This window comes from Balearica regulorum, chromosome 13 (assembly GCF_011004875.1).
Source record: "Balearica regulorum gibbericeps isolate bBalReg1 chromosome 13, bBalReg1.pri, whole genome shotgun sequence".
Lineage (NCBI taxonomy): Eukaryota > Metazoa > Chordata > Aves > Gruiformes > Gruidae > Balearica > Balearica regulorum.
This window is the reverse complement of record NC_046196.1, coordinates 11,517,434-11,534,734: the sequence shown is the minus strand read 5'-3', so window position 1 is coordinate 11,534,734 and position 17,301 is coordinate 11,517,434. Positions and strand designations below refer to the sequence as shown.

The following is a 17,301-nucleotide window of genomic DNA, read 5'->3' as shown; positions in this document are numbered from 1 at the left end:
TCCATGATCAAGTATTACCCCTCTTCCACCTCATGCAGTTCACATTAATGCCTTATTAAAAATGTTAAGTTTGCCAAAGAGACAAAAAACCTTTTTGATTAGCTTGTTCACAGCTAAATTTGCCCAAGTGCCATCTCCCAGTGTTTCTGCTAAGCAGACGGATGTCTCTAATACCAAAGTGATGCATACAAATAAAGAGTTGGGAACACCAAGCTAGTATTGCTGGAAGGAGGCAGCAGCAACAGAGGCTTCGCAAGATGCAGAAGGTAAATTGTCAGCACCGCCTACTTAACACCTCTGCGAGACCCACACAGGCAACACGCCAGAGATCAGGAAAAGTCTCAGGTGAAGTTCCGACAAAAGGGCTACCTGTTTGACTTGTCTTTTTTGCTGAATGGGTGATTTTTTTTTCTGGTTTTATTATCCTAATTATTATCCATTTTTAACTGGCATATTTAATAAACAGCAGTACTCTCTTTAGCAGAGACAATTCTTTGCTAAAAAGTCAACGTAACAGAGATGGCGGCAAACCCAAAGACTTGGCCAGTTTCCATCCGTTAGGAGCCTCCCCGCTGGAAAGGCGGTATCTGGGGCATTCATGGCTCCGGCTGACTTGCTCAAACAAGGAGCAAGGGTGTCAGAGCTGCAGGGAAGAGAAGGGAGCGTGCAAGGAGAAACCTGTACTGGCAGCCGAGTACTTCCAAGCAAGCCGAGGAGGGCAAACCACACTAGCTTCTCACCAGAATGTGAGATACCAGTACAGGGTAACACCACCACCACAGCTACATTTTCACATTACTAAAATTCTGCAGTTAACTACAACAGTCCATTTCTAGATGTCTACTGAGAAGAGAAGGTACCTAATAAAGGTGAATTGTAGAAGTTTGATACTTCTAATGCGCGCCACAATTCTTAGATGCTAACATTCGGACTTAAGAGCCTTAGCGTTCAGCAGCTGGTTTTGGACACTCTGACCTGTGTTCCCCAGCCTAGACAACCAACCACCAGAGATCACAGGAGTAGGAACTGTCAGACCTTACTTATTGATTTTTACTGTAAATATTGTCAAGCTTTCTTATGCGTGTATGTGCACATCTGTCCATGTAAGTAAAAGATTCATACTTCCAACTTTTTTCAGTGATGAAAATTAGGCCAGTGTCCAATGGTACAAGTTTGTTTAGTTTTTTAGACATCCTACAATTGTTCTTGGGGTTGTTCAAGCAACCTCCAAATTATCAGATCTCAAATGGAATCCACCAGACAGGTTTCAGAGTACTCTACAGAAGATGAAAACTGAATGCAGAAAACCAGACAAGATAGCTGCTAGCCTTCCCATGGACAGGTCCAAATGTTCAAGCCAAGGGCACAGTAATGAAGTGCACTAGTATTTCAGAAAAGGAGGTTGCCCATTCCCTAGCGAAGCATGCTATTTTGCTAGTAAGAACATTTTTTCCTATTCAGGAGAAGTATCTGCTCTTCATGGCAGCACCTCAATCCGGATGTACAGTACTGCAATGTACAACCAAAATCAGAAATATTCTTGCCTTAAAGACCTATAGTGGCTCAGCCTAGACGTGGAGCAGTATTACACCAGGAGGACTCCTGAGGCCCCGGCTCCGCCAGACTGTGCCTCCACCATGGGGTAACGAGTGGTTCTCTGAACAGACACAACAAAAGATCCAATGATGCCCCGAAAACAGGGACTGGGAATTACATCTGGTTCGGGGGGAATACACAAAGGGTGTGCTGGAGACTAACTGTACCTTCCTTCTGAGCCTTACAGTGGTTTAAAAGCCAGGCAGACTCCCTCTAAAATTGGATTTTGACCTATACAATTAATTTCCCACCCCAAGAGCAAGGAGAACGACTGTGCTACTGAAATCCCTCAAAGATAAGCAACATCCATCAACAGTACTTTACGTGTATCTGTATTAACAAAGACCACCACAAAAAGTGGATTACACTAAATGGCATTTGTAAATGATCAATATTAAATCAACAGCTGTTAAAAAAATACTAGGTTTTACCCTGTTTGTTTTATTTAAAGAGATGAACAGCCCAGTGAAATCAGCCCAACAGCAGCCAAAGCAACTCCATGCTCTCAGGTTTTTTCAGACTACACTGGGAATGCTAATCGAAAACTATGACAGATAAAACTCATTTACAGGTGACAAAAAGACATTTCACATACACTGCAACGCATGGAGAGCATAAAATTAAGAGGTAGACCGTAACACAGCACTTAAAGGAAAGCTAAAATTTGTTACAGCAAACACGCTATTAATACTTTGCGACCTCTGCTTTGGTTAAAAGGATTATACATTTCTGACAGAAGGCAACCTCATAGCCTGAATTAACCAGTACTAACAGAACACATATTCAATTAGACCAAAATTACTGTTAATTGTAGCAAATACATTTTTCTATTTTTAATCAAATTCAATTTTTCTAGATTAGCATAAAATTAATATAGTATATATAGGTACAATACAAGGAAAAATACCTACACTTGATGAAAATAGTAAATATTAATGACACCAGAGGAATCAAGCCAAAGGAATTATTTCAGAAATGGATAGCCAGTTGATTTTGCAATCAACCAGTAAGTAGTAGCAATGTACTTCGTATTATTATTAGAAACAAAACCATAACTAACAACAAGTTGTTTCAAAACTGCAGACTGAAAGGTTAAAGCTAACCATAATTTTTGCATATTATTACAGCAACAAACTTCAAAATGCATAAAAAATGCACAAGGCCAAATGAAAATGCTAGTCTCACCCACATAAAATAGTTGAGCATTTACAACTGACACATTAATATCCTGGGATCTTAAAAGCAGTGCTTTCAAGAAGTAATAAATACAATATTTTGTTCCGTAGGATAAATTGTTTTAATAGCAGACAATGAAGTACTTGGGGTGGAAAAGGGAGCACTGCTATTAAGATTAGTCAGTGCCTGCTTTTTAATGCAACATTGCCCCCACCTGGACAAATGAATTTTGGTTTATAGGTTGGCATTAGTTTGTAACACTTGATAAAACACAGTGTAAATTAAAAAAAAAAAGTGTTTGGAAAAGAGCCACAGCAAACTACTATCATCTTCTGTAGTACACTTTTTTCAAGCTCACCTAAGTCTTTTAGGTGACTTATTGAAAGTCTTCTCAATATTTTCCTGAAATAAATGATAGCCACCCAGTACTCATAAAAAGTCCTTTAATATTATACCCTTACTCATTCCTGCAAAAAAGAGAACAGTGCATTTTCTACAAATAATACTGTTTAATATTGAAATAAATATGCTGATATAGTTTCAATGCAATATGTATACTGCATATGCATATTTTGTGTATATGTAAAAGACAAATGCACATAGCTCATACAGAAAATGACAAATCTTTTGATTGTAGAAAACCATATATTATACTTCTAGATCAAAGAAGTAAAATTAGCAAAGTAACTCCTATTTTTTACCTAATAGAAGGCTTAGCCTTCATGAATAACCATGAACAACTGAATCTGACCAGTTCTTGCAATAAGCAACTTTTGCAATATTCTTCACACACCTTGGAGTGACCAACAACTCCAGGAAGGCTGAAAACTGTCCTTCATCTCTTTTGAGTAATTAAAAAATAAAAAGGCCTGAAAACTTAGCATCTTCCCTCCCTGTTTCATCCAGAACAACCTTTCACAACTACCTGTACTTGCCGTCAAAAAAAATTCCCTATGATGAACAAAGCTTCTGAAATGACAAGAGGAGCAGCACTGGAAGTTAAAAAGGATCTTTTGGCAGCACCAGAAGTTATAATAATAAAATAGATATTAAAAGGTACATACAAGTACTAAATGGAAGGAAACAAACCCAAGTTTAACATTCCACAATTTGAGTGGAATGCACATTATACACGTAAAGGCAGTGCTCCTGGAAGGTGGCTGTGCCTTTGCTCTGGCAAGTACAACATGTTGCCAATGTCAAAGCATGGGACAATCACCATCTCCTTCCAGAGACCACTTATATTAGTGCCCCCTGGTGTCAATATTATTCTGATGCCTTAAATTTGCATTAGGATATTAAGGAAAGAAATCTTAAAAAAAAAATTATTCAGAATGAAATTATTCTGATAAGTCTTTTTGCAACACTAGACTGCTTTCCATAACCCCAATGTTATTATTTGACTAAGCAAATAACGCCACCTGTTAATACAGCTAAGACATCTTTAAAACATTTAACATTGATGCATTACGCAAAGATTGTACTTCTATGACAGGATGTATTTGATTTTGTGACACTACCAAAAAAAACTTCCCTAGTGCTTAAATTCTGGTACCTGAGTGCAATAAAACTATTTGCAGGTAAGAGACCTCATTTTACTGCCATCACTAGCAGGCCATGGAAACAGCAGTGAGCTTTTGCAGCAGGTAGCATCCTGCTTCACCAAGGATACTGTACTCTTCCCAACTCCTCACTGAAATCACTAAGCTTAAATTTGAGAGTGTTAAAAGAAACAGTCAAATAAAATGAAAGACACCATCTGCTGATGCAACCTGCTTCCATTTGAACTTCTAAAGTTAGTTTCATTTTATAAATAGGCCCAGTGTGAATACAAGGTCTCTCTCTCTGAGGTCCACTCCACTTCACAAGCGGTTGATGCTGTACTCCTGTTATTTATACTTTCACCCAAGCCCTCTTAACAACCTACACCCTGGCCCTCACTCCAGGGAGGACTAGTATCCCCCATTAATTAACTGCCTTTGCTGAATCGGGCTCCAGACCCACAGGTGGACACCAAAGCACCCGCCTTGCTCGGGGTGCGTGGAGCAGACACAGTACAGCCTCGGGGCTCCGCTGGTGACGGGGCTCTGAGTGGGGACCTGCCTGTGTGTGGGGACAGGGGACCATGCCACGCATCCGGCAGACCTTTGTTAACATTGTGACTTAGGAGGATATTTTGAAATATTAAAAATGCCAAGTGCTTCAGCAGAGTAGGCAATTATTTTCAGTATTTTGCAAAGCCAGAATGGACTTGTCATGCCAGAATGTCATGGTGTGCTTGAAGGTCAGTGAACCTGCCAAAAAAAGTTGCTCACTAAGTGCCAGACTTTCACTGAGACACGTTTGTCAGATGCCATAAAAAGACCAAGATCTGCAACTTGTGACACCTGCAGAAAACTATCTCAGGTAATAGCCGTATCTATTTCAGTGACATCTGGGGTCAGGCTTATTTTCTCATATTTCTATTATTTAAGCGTGAGCCTCATCATGAAGAATCAATCTTTATTTTACGATCATAGAAGCATTTTCTATTTGTCAAATATTACAGGAGCCCTGCTGATCAATTGCAATAAAACAATCAACTCCCGATGTGCCATCAGCGCAGCAATGCCAGGAATTCACAAAGGCAGGCTACATGAACTGCTAGGCAGCAAATTGAATGCAATAAACTATCATTTTCCTGAATACCTTCTCAAAACCAAAATGTAAAGTACACACTTCAGGTTCAGCACCTCCGATGGTTTCTACACTGAACCACAGAGATGCCACAGGCTTCCTCTGCTGCACCCTATCTATTTTGATGGGGAGTTTTCTCCTTCCCCGACAGCTGTGGTGTGGCTCCATGCTGCAGCACTGGTAGGGCAGGGGCAGCAGACAGAAGGCAGAACCCAAGGGTATTTGCTTCCTTCAATTTTAAGAAAGCAGATGCTTTCATTTTTCAGAAGGCAGATGGTGATTTGTTAAGACCAACTGTTTTCACCAGTTTTGACTGAACTTTTCATGGATGCTGTTTCCCAGGGTCAAGTCATAACTTCCAGCCAAAGTCAGAGATCAATTTGAGGAGAGCTGAAACCAGAGGTTTCCATCTCCCACGAGGGTTCTCTAGCCACTAAACCAATCTCTTTCCCCACTGCAAACAAAAGCAAAATAGCTGCAAAAGGAGAGATCAGGAGACACTTGCCCAGGAAGAACAAGTAATGCAGGCGATGCCATTTGATGGACAGGAGCCCCAGGTGCTCATTTGCTTGATTTATACATAGCTGGGAGTCAGATCTCTGCTCCTTGAATTTGTTGGGGTTTTTTCTTCCTTTAATTTCATTCTACTCCCAACCAAACTTTGAAAGACCTTTGCAAACTACACTTTTGCTTATGACTCCACTTTCCATATTACAAAACGTAGTTATAGCCTCACTACAGAAAACAGCAGGTGGCTTGGCACATAATGAGTAATGCAATACCTTGAGACGATGCAGTAACCCTCAGTCTAGGGCTCAGTTTCAATCCGAGCTGTCACAGGTTTAAGATGACAGAAGAAAATCAGTATTTGTCCATTAGCCTGGCTGTATGTCATCACTGCAGGCTGTGATTTGCAACATTCTGAGTAGAAGATTTTATTTAAAGATAATACTGAGTGAAAGGGTCGAGTGCCTAGAATTGAGATTCAGAAAGGTGGTCAGCCTACCCATTTATCTGCATGACCTTTTTCATCATGGATACAATAGACACTTGCTTAGGAAAAGTGTTTGGTTTAGACCATATTGATCATACAATTTAAATGTTCACCACAGAGATGTTATAGTACATGAATAATTTATATAAAACACTGCCTTGCTGTTACTACAATATTTACTTTTATTATCAATATCAGTTAAGCCTATGTACCTATTGAATACCTAAACTTCCCTAAAAATATTGATTTCTATGTCAATCATAATGCTTTGTGTTAGTTAGCTGTTTTGTTTTTAATATTCAATAGACTGAAAATGACAGGCCTGCTTAGCAAGACAGTCCATATTAACAAGAAGTGTCAGAAATTCTCTTTATAGTCCTTGTCTTACACTGAGATCTTTTAGTGCAGAAGCTGTACCTGTAAAAATGTGGATTACGATGCAGTATCAGAGATGTAATTTCATACCACTTTCTTACAGAAGCAATAAACCCATCTGATGTAGATTAATTTTCAAAAATGAACATCATAAAACCAGGCCTCAGTTTTTGAAGCTGTCCAAATAACTGTCTTAAAAAAAAAAGAAAGAAAAAAAAATGTGCAATAGCACAAGTATTTTTGCCTATGATCTCCTGTTGATACCACCAAATCCTCATAACTTACATTTTTAAAATAGCAGACAATGGATGCACTTGAGTGTTTCAAAACAAAGCATTAGTTTTCCAAATATATTTTTTTTCTAATATTCAGGTGCTTTGTTGACTTATTTACTGACACTTACTGCACTGCACTGCTTCGTACATAAAAAACCTGAACAGCGCATTTCTGCAAAACTCGTGAATGTGATTCATATCCATGAAATAATGTTAAGAAAAAGACATGAAATTTTACTGAATAATTTAATAAAAATCATATCGAGTACCCAATCTTCCAATTCTATTACATACAAGTATAGGAATCGTTAAATTAGATTTATACCAAAACACTGGCAGAAGCAGAAATAATCCTTAAAACGCTTCTACCTCTTTTTCACCAAAAGTAAAGCCATTTTCCCCTATGTTCAGGGCTTCCTGAGATTATCCAACAGAGGGCTCCCAGTAGCTATTAAAAAACTTAATTGAGAGCCAAATGCGTGAACTATAAGATATACATACAAATCAGCATACTGTCATTTTAATAACCTGTTCTGTATGCACATACACACACACCTACACCCACTTCAGAAATTTGTAAAAGCATACAGTAAAACCACCCAGGTAGCGCCTTGTCATAATCTATATGCTGCTACAGTACGCTAGCTCAAGATTTTTTCCAAAACGCTATTTTTAACTGTGAAAAATGAGTGTATTTTTAAATTGTCTTTACACAAATGGAATTACATTTTCTTACAATTTCTTTACTCTCACTTGAGAAAAATACTATGAAAAGCATGCGGAGCAAAGTTTGACTGCTACGTGAGCACCAGTTCGTGGGAGAGGCAAGGGCAGAGACTGAAGCCCGGGCAGGTGCTCGTGTGCACAGAGCACTTGCCAAAGCCAATCTACACATGACAAATTTCATCTCATCAAGACAAAGACGGAACCGGACTGTTTCAGTAAGAGGAAATTTAAACTAGCTTAAACCTTGTTCTCTTTGTTGAGATGGTTACGAAGTGGGGTTGCAGTACAGTAGTTTTGTAATGCTGCAGTCATCAATGTACTTGGTAGATTACGCTTTTCTGACATTCAGATATCTGAGGTTAATAAAATCCAAACATTTTTTAAAGATTTTGCCAATACAAAAGGAAATCTGAGTTTGCAAAGAGTCTTTGTATATGCTCTTGGGGTTTACGAAGGGCTTCAGTCATCTACTAACTGTCCTCAGAGACTAAACGAAAGGGTCCTATATATACCCTTCACCCAGTAATACTATTCCCTTCACCATGTAAAGGCCTTAATTTTAAATACAGGACATCATAATGCATTGTGGCGTATCTTCTCTCAGAAACATATGCTGAGATTTCCTGTAGACTACGCACATTTTTTTAAAATTTAATTGAATGCCACAGCCAATACAGTATCACGTTGGTGTGTCCTGCCTGATCAAAAAAACCTCACAGCTTATTATCTACTCAAACACAACATGATCATATGTCACAGCTATTGTCCTGCAATAAATTAATGTTAGTATTTGATGGGTTTAGTAAGCTATTCACCACAGATGAAGATAATACATAAACTGTTGTACAAGATGCTTTTAAAAAAGTTTTGATAGTATTAGAAAGAAACTACCTATCTGTAATTCAGTAATTTCGTTCTGCAGCACCTGCAGATGGGCCCAGAACATGAGCCAACAAGGCATTTTTTTTTACTTCTGAGATTCAATTTGTTTTCCATAATAGCTTTTGAGCTTATCTATGATAATACTAATTTGCTTTTCTCCACACCTTTACATTCAACTGTGAAAATACATACCTGGATCCTTTTTACATGTGCTACAAAAGTAATCTAATATGTATCCTCCACTGAATGTCAGTGATTAACTCCCCTAAAACTAGTTCTGCACTTTTATAAATGCAGACTTTTTGACCAAAGTCTTAGGAGGTGAAGTACAAAAGCTATATTCTGCTATGTTACACAGCACACAGTTAGGTTTGCCTTTCAATATACAGCAATGTATTTGGTGCTTTCATTCACCCTGCTTTTACCTGCAGTGATACTGCAAAGCATGTGGACATATAATGCAAGTAGAAAAAAATTTATGGTATTTGCAGCTATATTATTATATTATCTTTTTAGAGATTTTTGGCGCAATACAGAACTAGAAGCACCCTGCCCTAACCTGAACCAAGATGAGTTTGATCTCCTCACACATTCAAAAGTCTACTTTCAGGCCAGGGTGTCTGGGTGCACATACGCATTTGGAAGATCTAATCCATACTGCAATTCGATGCAATTCTTTAAAAGCAGCCAACAGTCTCTTGACCCTCCACCCCACCATGAGAGCTGAGGTTTGGATCTGAGGTTCAAGAGCAAACTCAGACACCAATTTTTGCAATTGCCTTTGTAATTACAATACAGCCATTTCTTCAATTAATTTCTAAGTGCCTTTGGCACAGAAGTGTTTGAAAACAATCTCTTTTTTCCCTTTCAACTGGAGGTGCAGGTACACAGGACCTTTGGAAGAAACCAGACCAGTCTGGCACACAAAATTACACGCTGTTTTAAAGATTTAGACTTTCATCATTATGCAGCCATCATTTTGCTAATTAAGTCCAAGAGTACATACAATGCATGTATGGAAACAGCAGTAGTGTTACAAAAACATCAAACAAACTCTAATCCTCTACTTACCACAAGTCTCCATCTTCAATAGTCTTATCATTTGGGGCTCCAGCATGGCCGTAGTGCAAAACAGACGAGTTCTCCCCACTGACAGGCAAAAAGAAAATTAGGCACAATTAATGGCAGAAGAAACATTAACACACACAACATGAGAAGGAACATAGTAAACATGTGACACTGTAAATATCACTGTATTCATATATTAAGAACGAAATTTTGTAGTCTGTGAAAAGTGCCATAGGCCCTGCTCCGGCACACACTGTAACAGCATACCCTGCAGCTCACTCAGCAGAAATGGGTATAGAACGGGCATTTTGCTATTCTGGCTGCAAAATACAACCTTCCTGCAGAAGGAATTTGGCACAGTTCATATAAATATTTCCCACGTCTGTGACAGTGTTAAGGAAGCAATTATGCAAGAGTAATTTTTCAACCTATACCCATTTATTACCTTCTGGATTTTTTTTTTTAATTACAAAGTGATATGTTTCCCTGTTTGAGGTTAAAGATTCTGAGGCATAAAAAACTAACTTCCACTGGAGTAAAATCCGACATGTTTGAAATGCTCTAGGAGCCAGTGGGACTGGAAAAATTCAACTGTCCAAGTAAACAGCTCCAGTTCACCTCTGGCATGGCTACACGTGATCTCTGCTGGAGCGGATACACTGCACGCTGCTCGGGGAGCATTCGCAGCATACGTCAGCAGCAATAACAGGCACAAGAACTGTCACTCTATTCTCACCTCTTATTAAAAATCACATTACAAAGAAAAAAAGAGTTTTATTCCTGGAAACCTTTCAGACTAAACTGCTGATTCACAGGAATACAACATCTCCTGAGAAGGATGGACCCTTGTTCTGCACTTCTGAAGCTCCACAATCCATTCAGTGACCTATATTTGGCCTTGACATCCTCTCTTGTCTACTGATATTTCCCTGGGTCTATCCATCAGTTGAAAGACTGGTAAAGATCTCAAGCTCTACCTACTTTTCTTTTGGTATTCTCCTCAGACAGATGCTCTCTCTCTTTCTCTTCAAAAAGCTAGAAGAATTATATCATATCCAACAATACACATGTTGGGACAGGGTTACTGCAGCATCTCTCTGACCCCTCCAGCTGACTTGTCAGTCTGTAATTCCCCTTTCATCAAAACCGTATTGGTCATCCTGCTCAAATTTGATTCTTTCAAGTTGTGATGGTGGAACAGCTTCATATCTTAGGTGAAAGGAATCTGAGGCTCAATTTCAATGAATCTTTGGTTGTATCTGGAGTAAATGTGCCATCTGACATACTTCTCGTATTAGACTCCATAAGCAACTATTATAGAGGAGAAAGTAGATGCTGCCTTAAGTTTCTGAATTCTATCAATCTAAAGGGCTGGATCACGTTAATATTTTGAAAGCAGTAAGTTTTTATTGTTAAGTATTTTTTAGCATATAAGAATCACTATGTAATAAGGCAGTGAAGGAAAATGTTTCAGAATCATGGGAATGATTTTCTGATACAAAGTGTATTTCTTAAAATTATACACACTCCAAAGGGAAAAATTAAAGTTGCTAAATCAAGAGTTTAAAAACCCCACAGAATTAAGGCTGCAACAAATTTGTTTTGTGATGCTGGTCCATGCTTAAGCACAGTTTTACAACCGGCTACTAACTGGCTGCTTTTTATTTCCTGGATGCCTAACTTGGGAACCTACACTGTTGTGCAGATGACTAAAAACCACCCCATACAGCTTGCACACAAGATGAAGACAGACATGAGCTTCCTTCTGAGATATCCTGTCTCCCAGGCACTGGTGGAATCATTCCTTCTGGCCAAAATTTGTTTTCCATGCCAGGACACTTTCAAACTTAGTTTGCTCCGTCTGAAAAAAAGGTCTACAACAGGGCAATGGACTGCAATCAAAACAAAAGGACCTTCTGTGCCAGGTGACAGGTACAGCAGTAACTGTGTTTCCAGCCTCAGCCGTCTCCTTTCACGTGCAGGTGACAGCAGTGGAGACAGCTCCTGCCCCTGCGTTGGACTAGCAGCACGATGAGAGGAGGCACTATCGTTTCCTGCCTGACTAACTGTTTCCCAGGTGGAGGGCTACAATTTTTTGAGGGGCAGCACTTGGAAGCCACTGGAATGACCCTGGTGCTATGCATCACACTCTTTGTGAAACCACATGCTTGGTGGTTACGGAAAAATACAAAAATAAAATGAAAAACCGAACACATAGCATACACATGCACTCTCCACAGCAGTTTGTCAGGATTTTAGCTGCAGATACTATTCCTTATCTCCCTCTAAAAATAGGGATAAAGCAGGAGAAGCAAATAGCACATGCATATATTTATGATCAACTTTTAAAAAATTATCATGAAGCCTAAGGGTATGACTTCATGCTAATGCATTTGCAGATAGCTTGTTTACTTATCATCATATGCTGGCACCCCCGGTGTCATATACCGTATCAGCTGCTTAAACAAGTTATATATTCAACTATGAGCACTGCACAAATGCTTTCAACAATAGACATTGCAAATACAAAGATGGGGGACCTCTTTTGCACATTTTAATGTAAAGGTTTTAGTTTACAAAATATTTCTGTAAGGTTCAGCACCAACTGTTATGGAAGATGCATGAAAAAATTCTGATTTTCAGCACTGTCAGTGAAGCGTTAAGCAGCACACAATCTTTCTTGGCATTTGAGATTCCTTATCTGTCAAACACATCTTGGCTCTGCAGGGTAAATGGGATCGTACCACAGAGAGCACAGTAGGTGCTGAAGACCAGATACACACACCATATGCACTTTAGGTTTTTGTCTGTTTGAAGCGACTGGAGCGAGGAGGTCTGCTCACTTGGGACTGGCTCTGGGCAGGTCCCCCAGGCTGAACACCCATTAGCAACCAAGGAACAGCAGACCTGCTCCTGAAAGCTCTCCCAGCAGTTCTTCACCAAAAAGAAATCCAGCACGTGCACTCCAGCACTGGTCCCTGACTGCGAGCAAAGCCCCGCAGCTGGGGCCGAGCAGGAGATGTTGCTTCAGAAATGCACTACCGATCCAAATTAAAACACTGATGTAGACACACCTCCAGCCCATGCCTGCCAAGAGGCACAAGTCCAGCCTTCCTCACAGGAAGCGTCTTTACCACCATCCCAAGATGAAGGCAGGAAAGATGCTTTAGGAGCAATGCTACAGAAGTGATGTGTATTCACAAGGTAAATGCTACAGCTAGCCAGAAATGCTTCATAATGATTCAGTTAGACTTTCAAGGTGTCTTCAAAACAATTTAAACAAAACCCCCAGCCACTGGCAAAGCAAACGAACCTTCCTGTAGAGGCTATTTCTCTTCTTCCCAAGGAGCAACAGTTGAAAGGCCTGGCATTAGAGCACCAAGGTCAGGGTTTAAAATGAAGCAGTGTGGATCACTGGGGGTCAGCACCTTTGAAAACCACCACACGTGGGGATGCTGCTGTCTGCCTTGAGGCAGCCAACCTGAAAAATTTCTGTGTATCTACTCTTATTCCTTTAACAATTTACCTCTAACTGGTGCCAAAGACGTGTTCATTGCAGAAAGAATTGCGTGAAGTGGCAGAAAAGCTGCAAATTAACACTACTAAGAATGCAAACAGTAGGAAGAGATTCAGATTACTAGGAAAGGGGAAAAAGTCCCCAAATACATTTTAGATCAGAAAACACCCTGAAAACAAATGATTAGAAGAAAGAGGAACGTCAGCAGTATTTTAAGAACAGGACTAAGCTGAGCATCAAGCTTACAAAAAGTGCAGCTATTAGCTCTACATTAAGAGCATCTAAAGAAAAGACAACAGATCATTTGCTAAAACAGCAAACTATTTCCATCACAATTTAAACAATAAAATCAATCCAGAAGGAAGCACTTCTCTCCATTTTTTCATCTAAGAGGTGAAATCTTAGATAGTTGTATAGAAAAGAAAGAAAGAAAACCAAATTCAGTAAGTATCCTGATCTCATCCAAAAAGCTTTGCTTATGGTGATCCTCAGGTAGAGGAAGGCACTTTACTGCACTATGTTATTCTTAATTACTGGTATCATCTGCTGAGAGCTGTCATCTGCCTGGAGACACCTGTCAAGAAGATCTGAATCTAAGTCTGAGATTCCGCAGTATCAAGTAGCAGCTCACCGAGTGTTCTGTGGTGGTTGCGGAGATACTGATGCCTCCACCTCCACCTAACCCCAGCTGGAAACTCTGCGCCTGGTTACCAGTGGATGCCATCCATTGTAGGGTCACCAGAACACACTGTACTGTGCATGTAACTTCACCTTTGTTTTCTCCTCCATAAAAATGGTTACTTGGTACACTAAGACACTGCAATGAATAATTCATTAGCATTTGAACACTACTCGGAAGTCAATACTTTGCAGATTAGAGCTAAATATATCCAAGTGCATTTATCAAATACTACCATTCTCATTTAATTGCACGTATGTAACGTCTGTTTGTGCTTCAAACCACTTGCAGGTTGACTGTGTTTGAAAGCACCACTAACTACAGGACTAACCTTGTTATATGATCACCTGTAACACTAATATATGTGTGGTGTTATTCTCAACTGATTGGAGAGTGAATACTTGCAAGTGAACACATTAAGCATGTTTGGTCACATCAAATATTCATTTACCATCTCCTGACGAGTGTAACACTGGACAAGGACAGCAACAAGTGCATGCACTCGACATGTGCCAAGTGATGTATTTCTGTACTGAAATGTAGTATTGATTATTTTTCATTTCCAGCTTAGTGAGCACCTTTTCTAAAATCTGAATAACAAACTTGTTTTTTTATTTAACAGCATGATTCTCTTCTATGGAAATTATCATCAGGCCTGTAATGTAAAAAGGAAAGATCCTGTCAAAATATCACAGTTTTAAGTGTTGGGAAAACCAACAAAACTCAGCATGAATAGAATAAAAGAATAACTCTCCAAAAATCCTAATTCCAAAAAGTATTCTTAATCGTAAATGTAGTTAAGTGTAATATTTACAATGAATGACATTTTCATGGTAATAAAAAATTGCCTATTATTTTTGCGGTTATTAAGTTAATTGAATTAATCAAATAGATCTACTTACATTCATTTTATTAGGACCTAGCTTAAAACTGTTAATATTACTCATTCTTACTTCATCATTCATAGTCAGAATATAGCAATTCACAGACAAAGGCCTTTGTATTCTCTCTCATGTAATTTTATTTTTTTTAAATCAAGTTTGTCTGCAATTTTAATTGTAATAGTAGGATACAATGCCAGCTCCCAACTACGAGTCACGATATTGTTAGGATCTTGCATTTCAAGGGCAGCTCTTCTCCATGTATTAAATCCTCCAGTGGTTCAGAGGCAACTCACACTCTGCTCCCATGCCCTGCTAAGCCCCTCCAGCATGGTAGGATGGGACACCCAGGAAGCTCCTGTCATCACCCACTTCTGAACTACTGTTGGGGATTTCTCCTCCTCCTGGGTTCCCCAAGTTACCTAACACAAGTCCTGGGTTCTTCAGTCCTGCATAGAGTTTAGTCTGTCCCCACAAGGTCACAAGGACCCACTACACAAGCATACGGTGGACGTTTCTATAGGTTTAGCAAAGCCATTGATGTTCTCTAGCACCCAAACCAGATCCTGCAGTATGGGTTCTGATTTACTGGAAGTGAATGTGAAGTCGGTATGGCTGTGAAAAACCACACACAGAGACAACTTGATTTTACCGTCACAGCCTGTGATAATATCATAGAGATGGAATCTCATTTCAGTAGAATGTTAATTCTCAAGTTATAGGATGGTACTTAAACCAGGAAATTTTTCAGACAATTTAGATGCATGATTTGCCATAAAACTGCTCATGCTCCTACCGCAATTTTGCATATAAATTGGAAAATTGCATTTACAAATAAGCAATTGAGTAAACAGTAGAAAGAAACAGAGATGTTAATTATCCTTATTATGTCCAAAGCAATATAACATTATTGTCATTAACATAAAATTATTTTTATAAGTGTAATGGACTTGAGTGTAGGGTAAATGTTTCCGAGTAGCAGCAGATCTACAAGTGGAACATGTATACCAACATATAAGCCTCATCTAACTGTCATGTATCTCTGATTAGACTAATTCTACTGACTAAATAAGATTAATCTCTACACAAAGCACACAGCTGTCCTTCAACATGTATCCTACACTATTCTCTTGAAATTCTGTGAATTAAAAACGTGCGTTTCTACAACCGCAGGGAGAACTTTTATAATACCTTCCCAAATACACCACCTTCAACACTAGCTGTTCAGCAAGAAAAAGAGAGAGCAGAAAATTTCCAAATTCCAAAAAGATTAAACTAATCACATCCTAACCTCCAAGGCAAAGAATTTTGAGAATGATATGAAATACTTAAGGTGTATTTCAAAGAGAGTATTTTTGAGCAACAGAGAATAGCTCTAAAGCCCTTCTCCATAATGCTGTTTAATAAAAAAACCAATTGCAGCACAGATGTGAGCATAAACATGATCTTGGCAGTAGCAGCAGTCATTGGGAAATCTCTTGAGTGTAGCAGAATCTGTAACCGAATTATTTCTTTAAAACACAGTGTTAGCCACCTTTCTTTGGCTTTTCCAGCGGAAACGGTTCTAAAATCCCTCTGATGGTACTTGCAAACACATCATGTGCCTAAAAGGAACAATTTTACAAATATCCTGAGGGAACTGACCATAAAGACTGCAACAGTTCAGTATAAACCATTGACTTACCTGCCACAGATGCAAGTGTAGGAAGTGTGGCGCATGCCACCTCGAGTATAGCAGTAGTGCTGGAACAGGCTGCGAAGAAAGAAAGGTGGTAATTAATAATATATTCAAAACCACCACAAGACAGAAAAAGCAAGTCTTCTTTTAGTACAGCTGTGTTGGTGCAAATCCCCAGCTCCGCGACGAGGCTCTCTGCCAATTTCTGCTCCACTGAGCACTCAAATTCACCCACATCCACAGCTCAGCAGTCCTGCCGAGTGTCACGCGATTTCCACAAAGCCCATTAAGCAGCTCTGCAGCAGAGAAGAGGGGCTTGAGTGCAGCTTGGTAACTTCAAATGGCAAAATGCTATCCTTAACAACTCAACACAGAAAGGCAAATGATTGTTGGCAGAAGGTAGTTCATCTGACCATAGAATGAACAGGATGGTAACAGTTAAATGCTGAAGCCGGCTAAACTCTCCGAAGTGGAGCTGAGAAAACCCCTTGCTGCATTTCAGGTACACAATCACATCCACGAGCCTTATTTTCAACCCTGCTGCCTTCAGTCTATGGCATGTTGATTCAGCAAAAGTGAAGTCCAACCAACCCTTCACGGGGAAGGAGCTCACCAGACAGGGCAAAGCTCTTCAAAATAATTTCAGCAGAAGCTCTCTCATTTTTACCACCTCACTGACACCCCTCTGTTGAGAGCTGAATTAAATATCCCAATATATGTGTGAAGCCTGAATCACATCTGATCATGCTGTACAGTGTCCTCTCCAGACGAGCCAGCA

At 39.5% G+C, this 17,301-nt stretch overlaps 1 protein-coding gene across 1 annotated transcript in view; it reads right to left on the bottom strand.

Moving 5' to 3' along the window:
- Window positions 1-17,301, bottom strand: part of PEPD (peptidase D) — a 141,191-nt gene that overhangs the window by 46,140 nt on the left and 77,750 nt on the right. The window contains exons 10-11 of the mRNA XM_075766017.1: window positions 16,530-16,598; window positions 9,772-9,849 (exon numbers count right to left, since the gene is read on the bottom strand). Coding sequence (XP_075622132.1) covers window positions 9,772-9,849; window positions 16,530-16,598 — 147 coding nt within the window. The remainder of the gene's footprint in view (window positions 1-9,771; window positions 9,850-16,529; window positions 16,599-17,301) is intronic.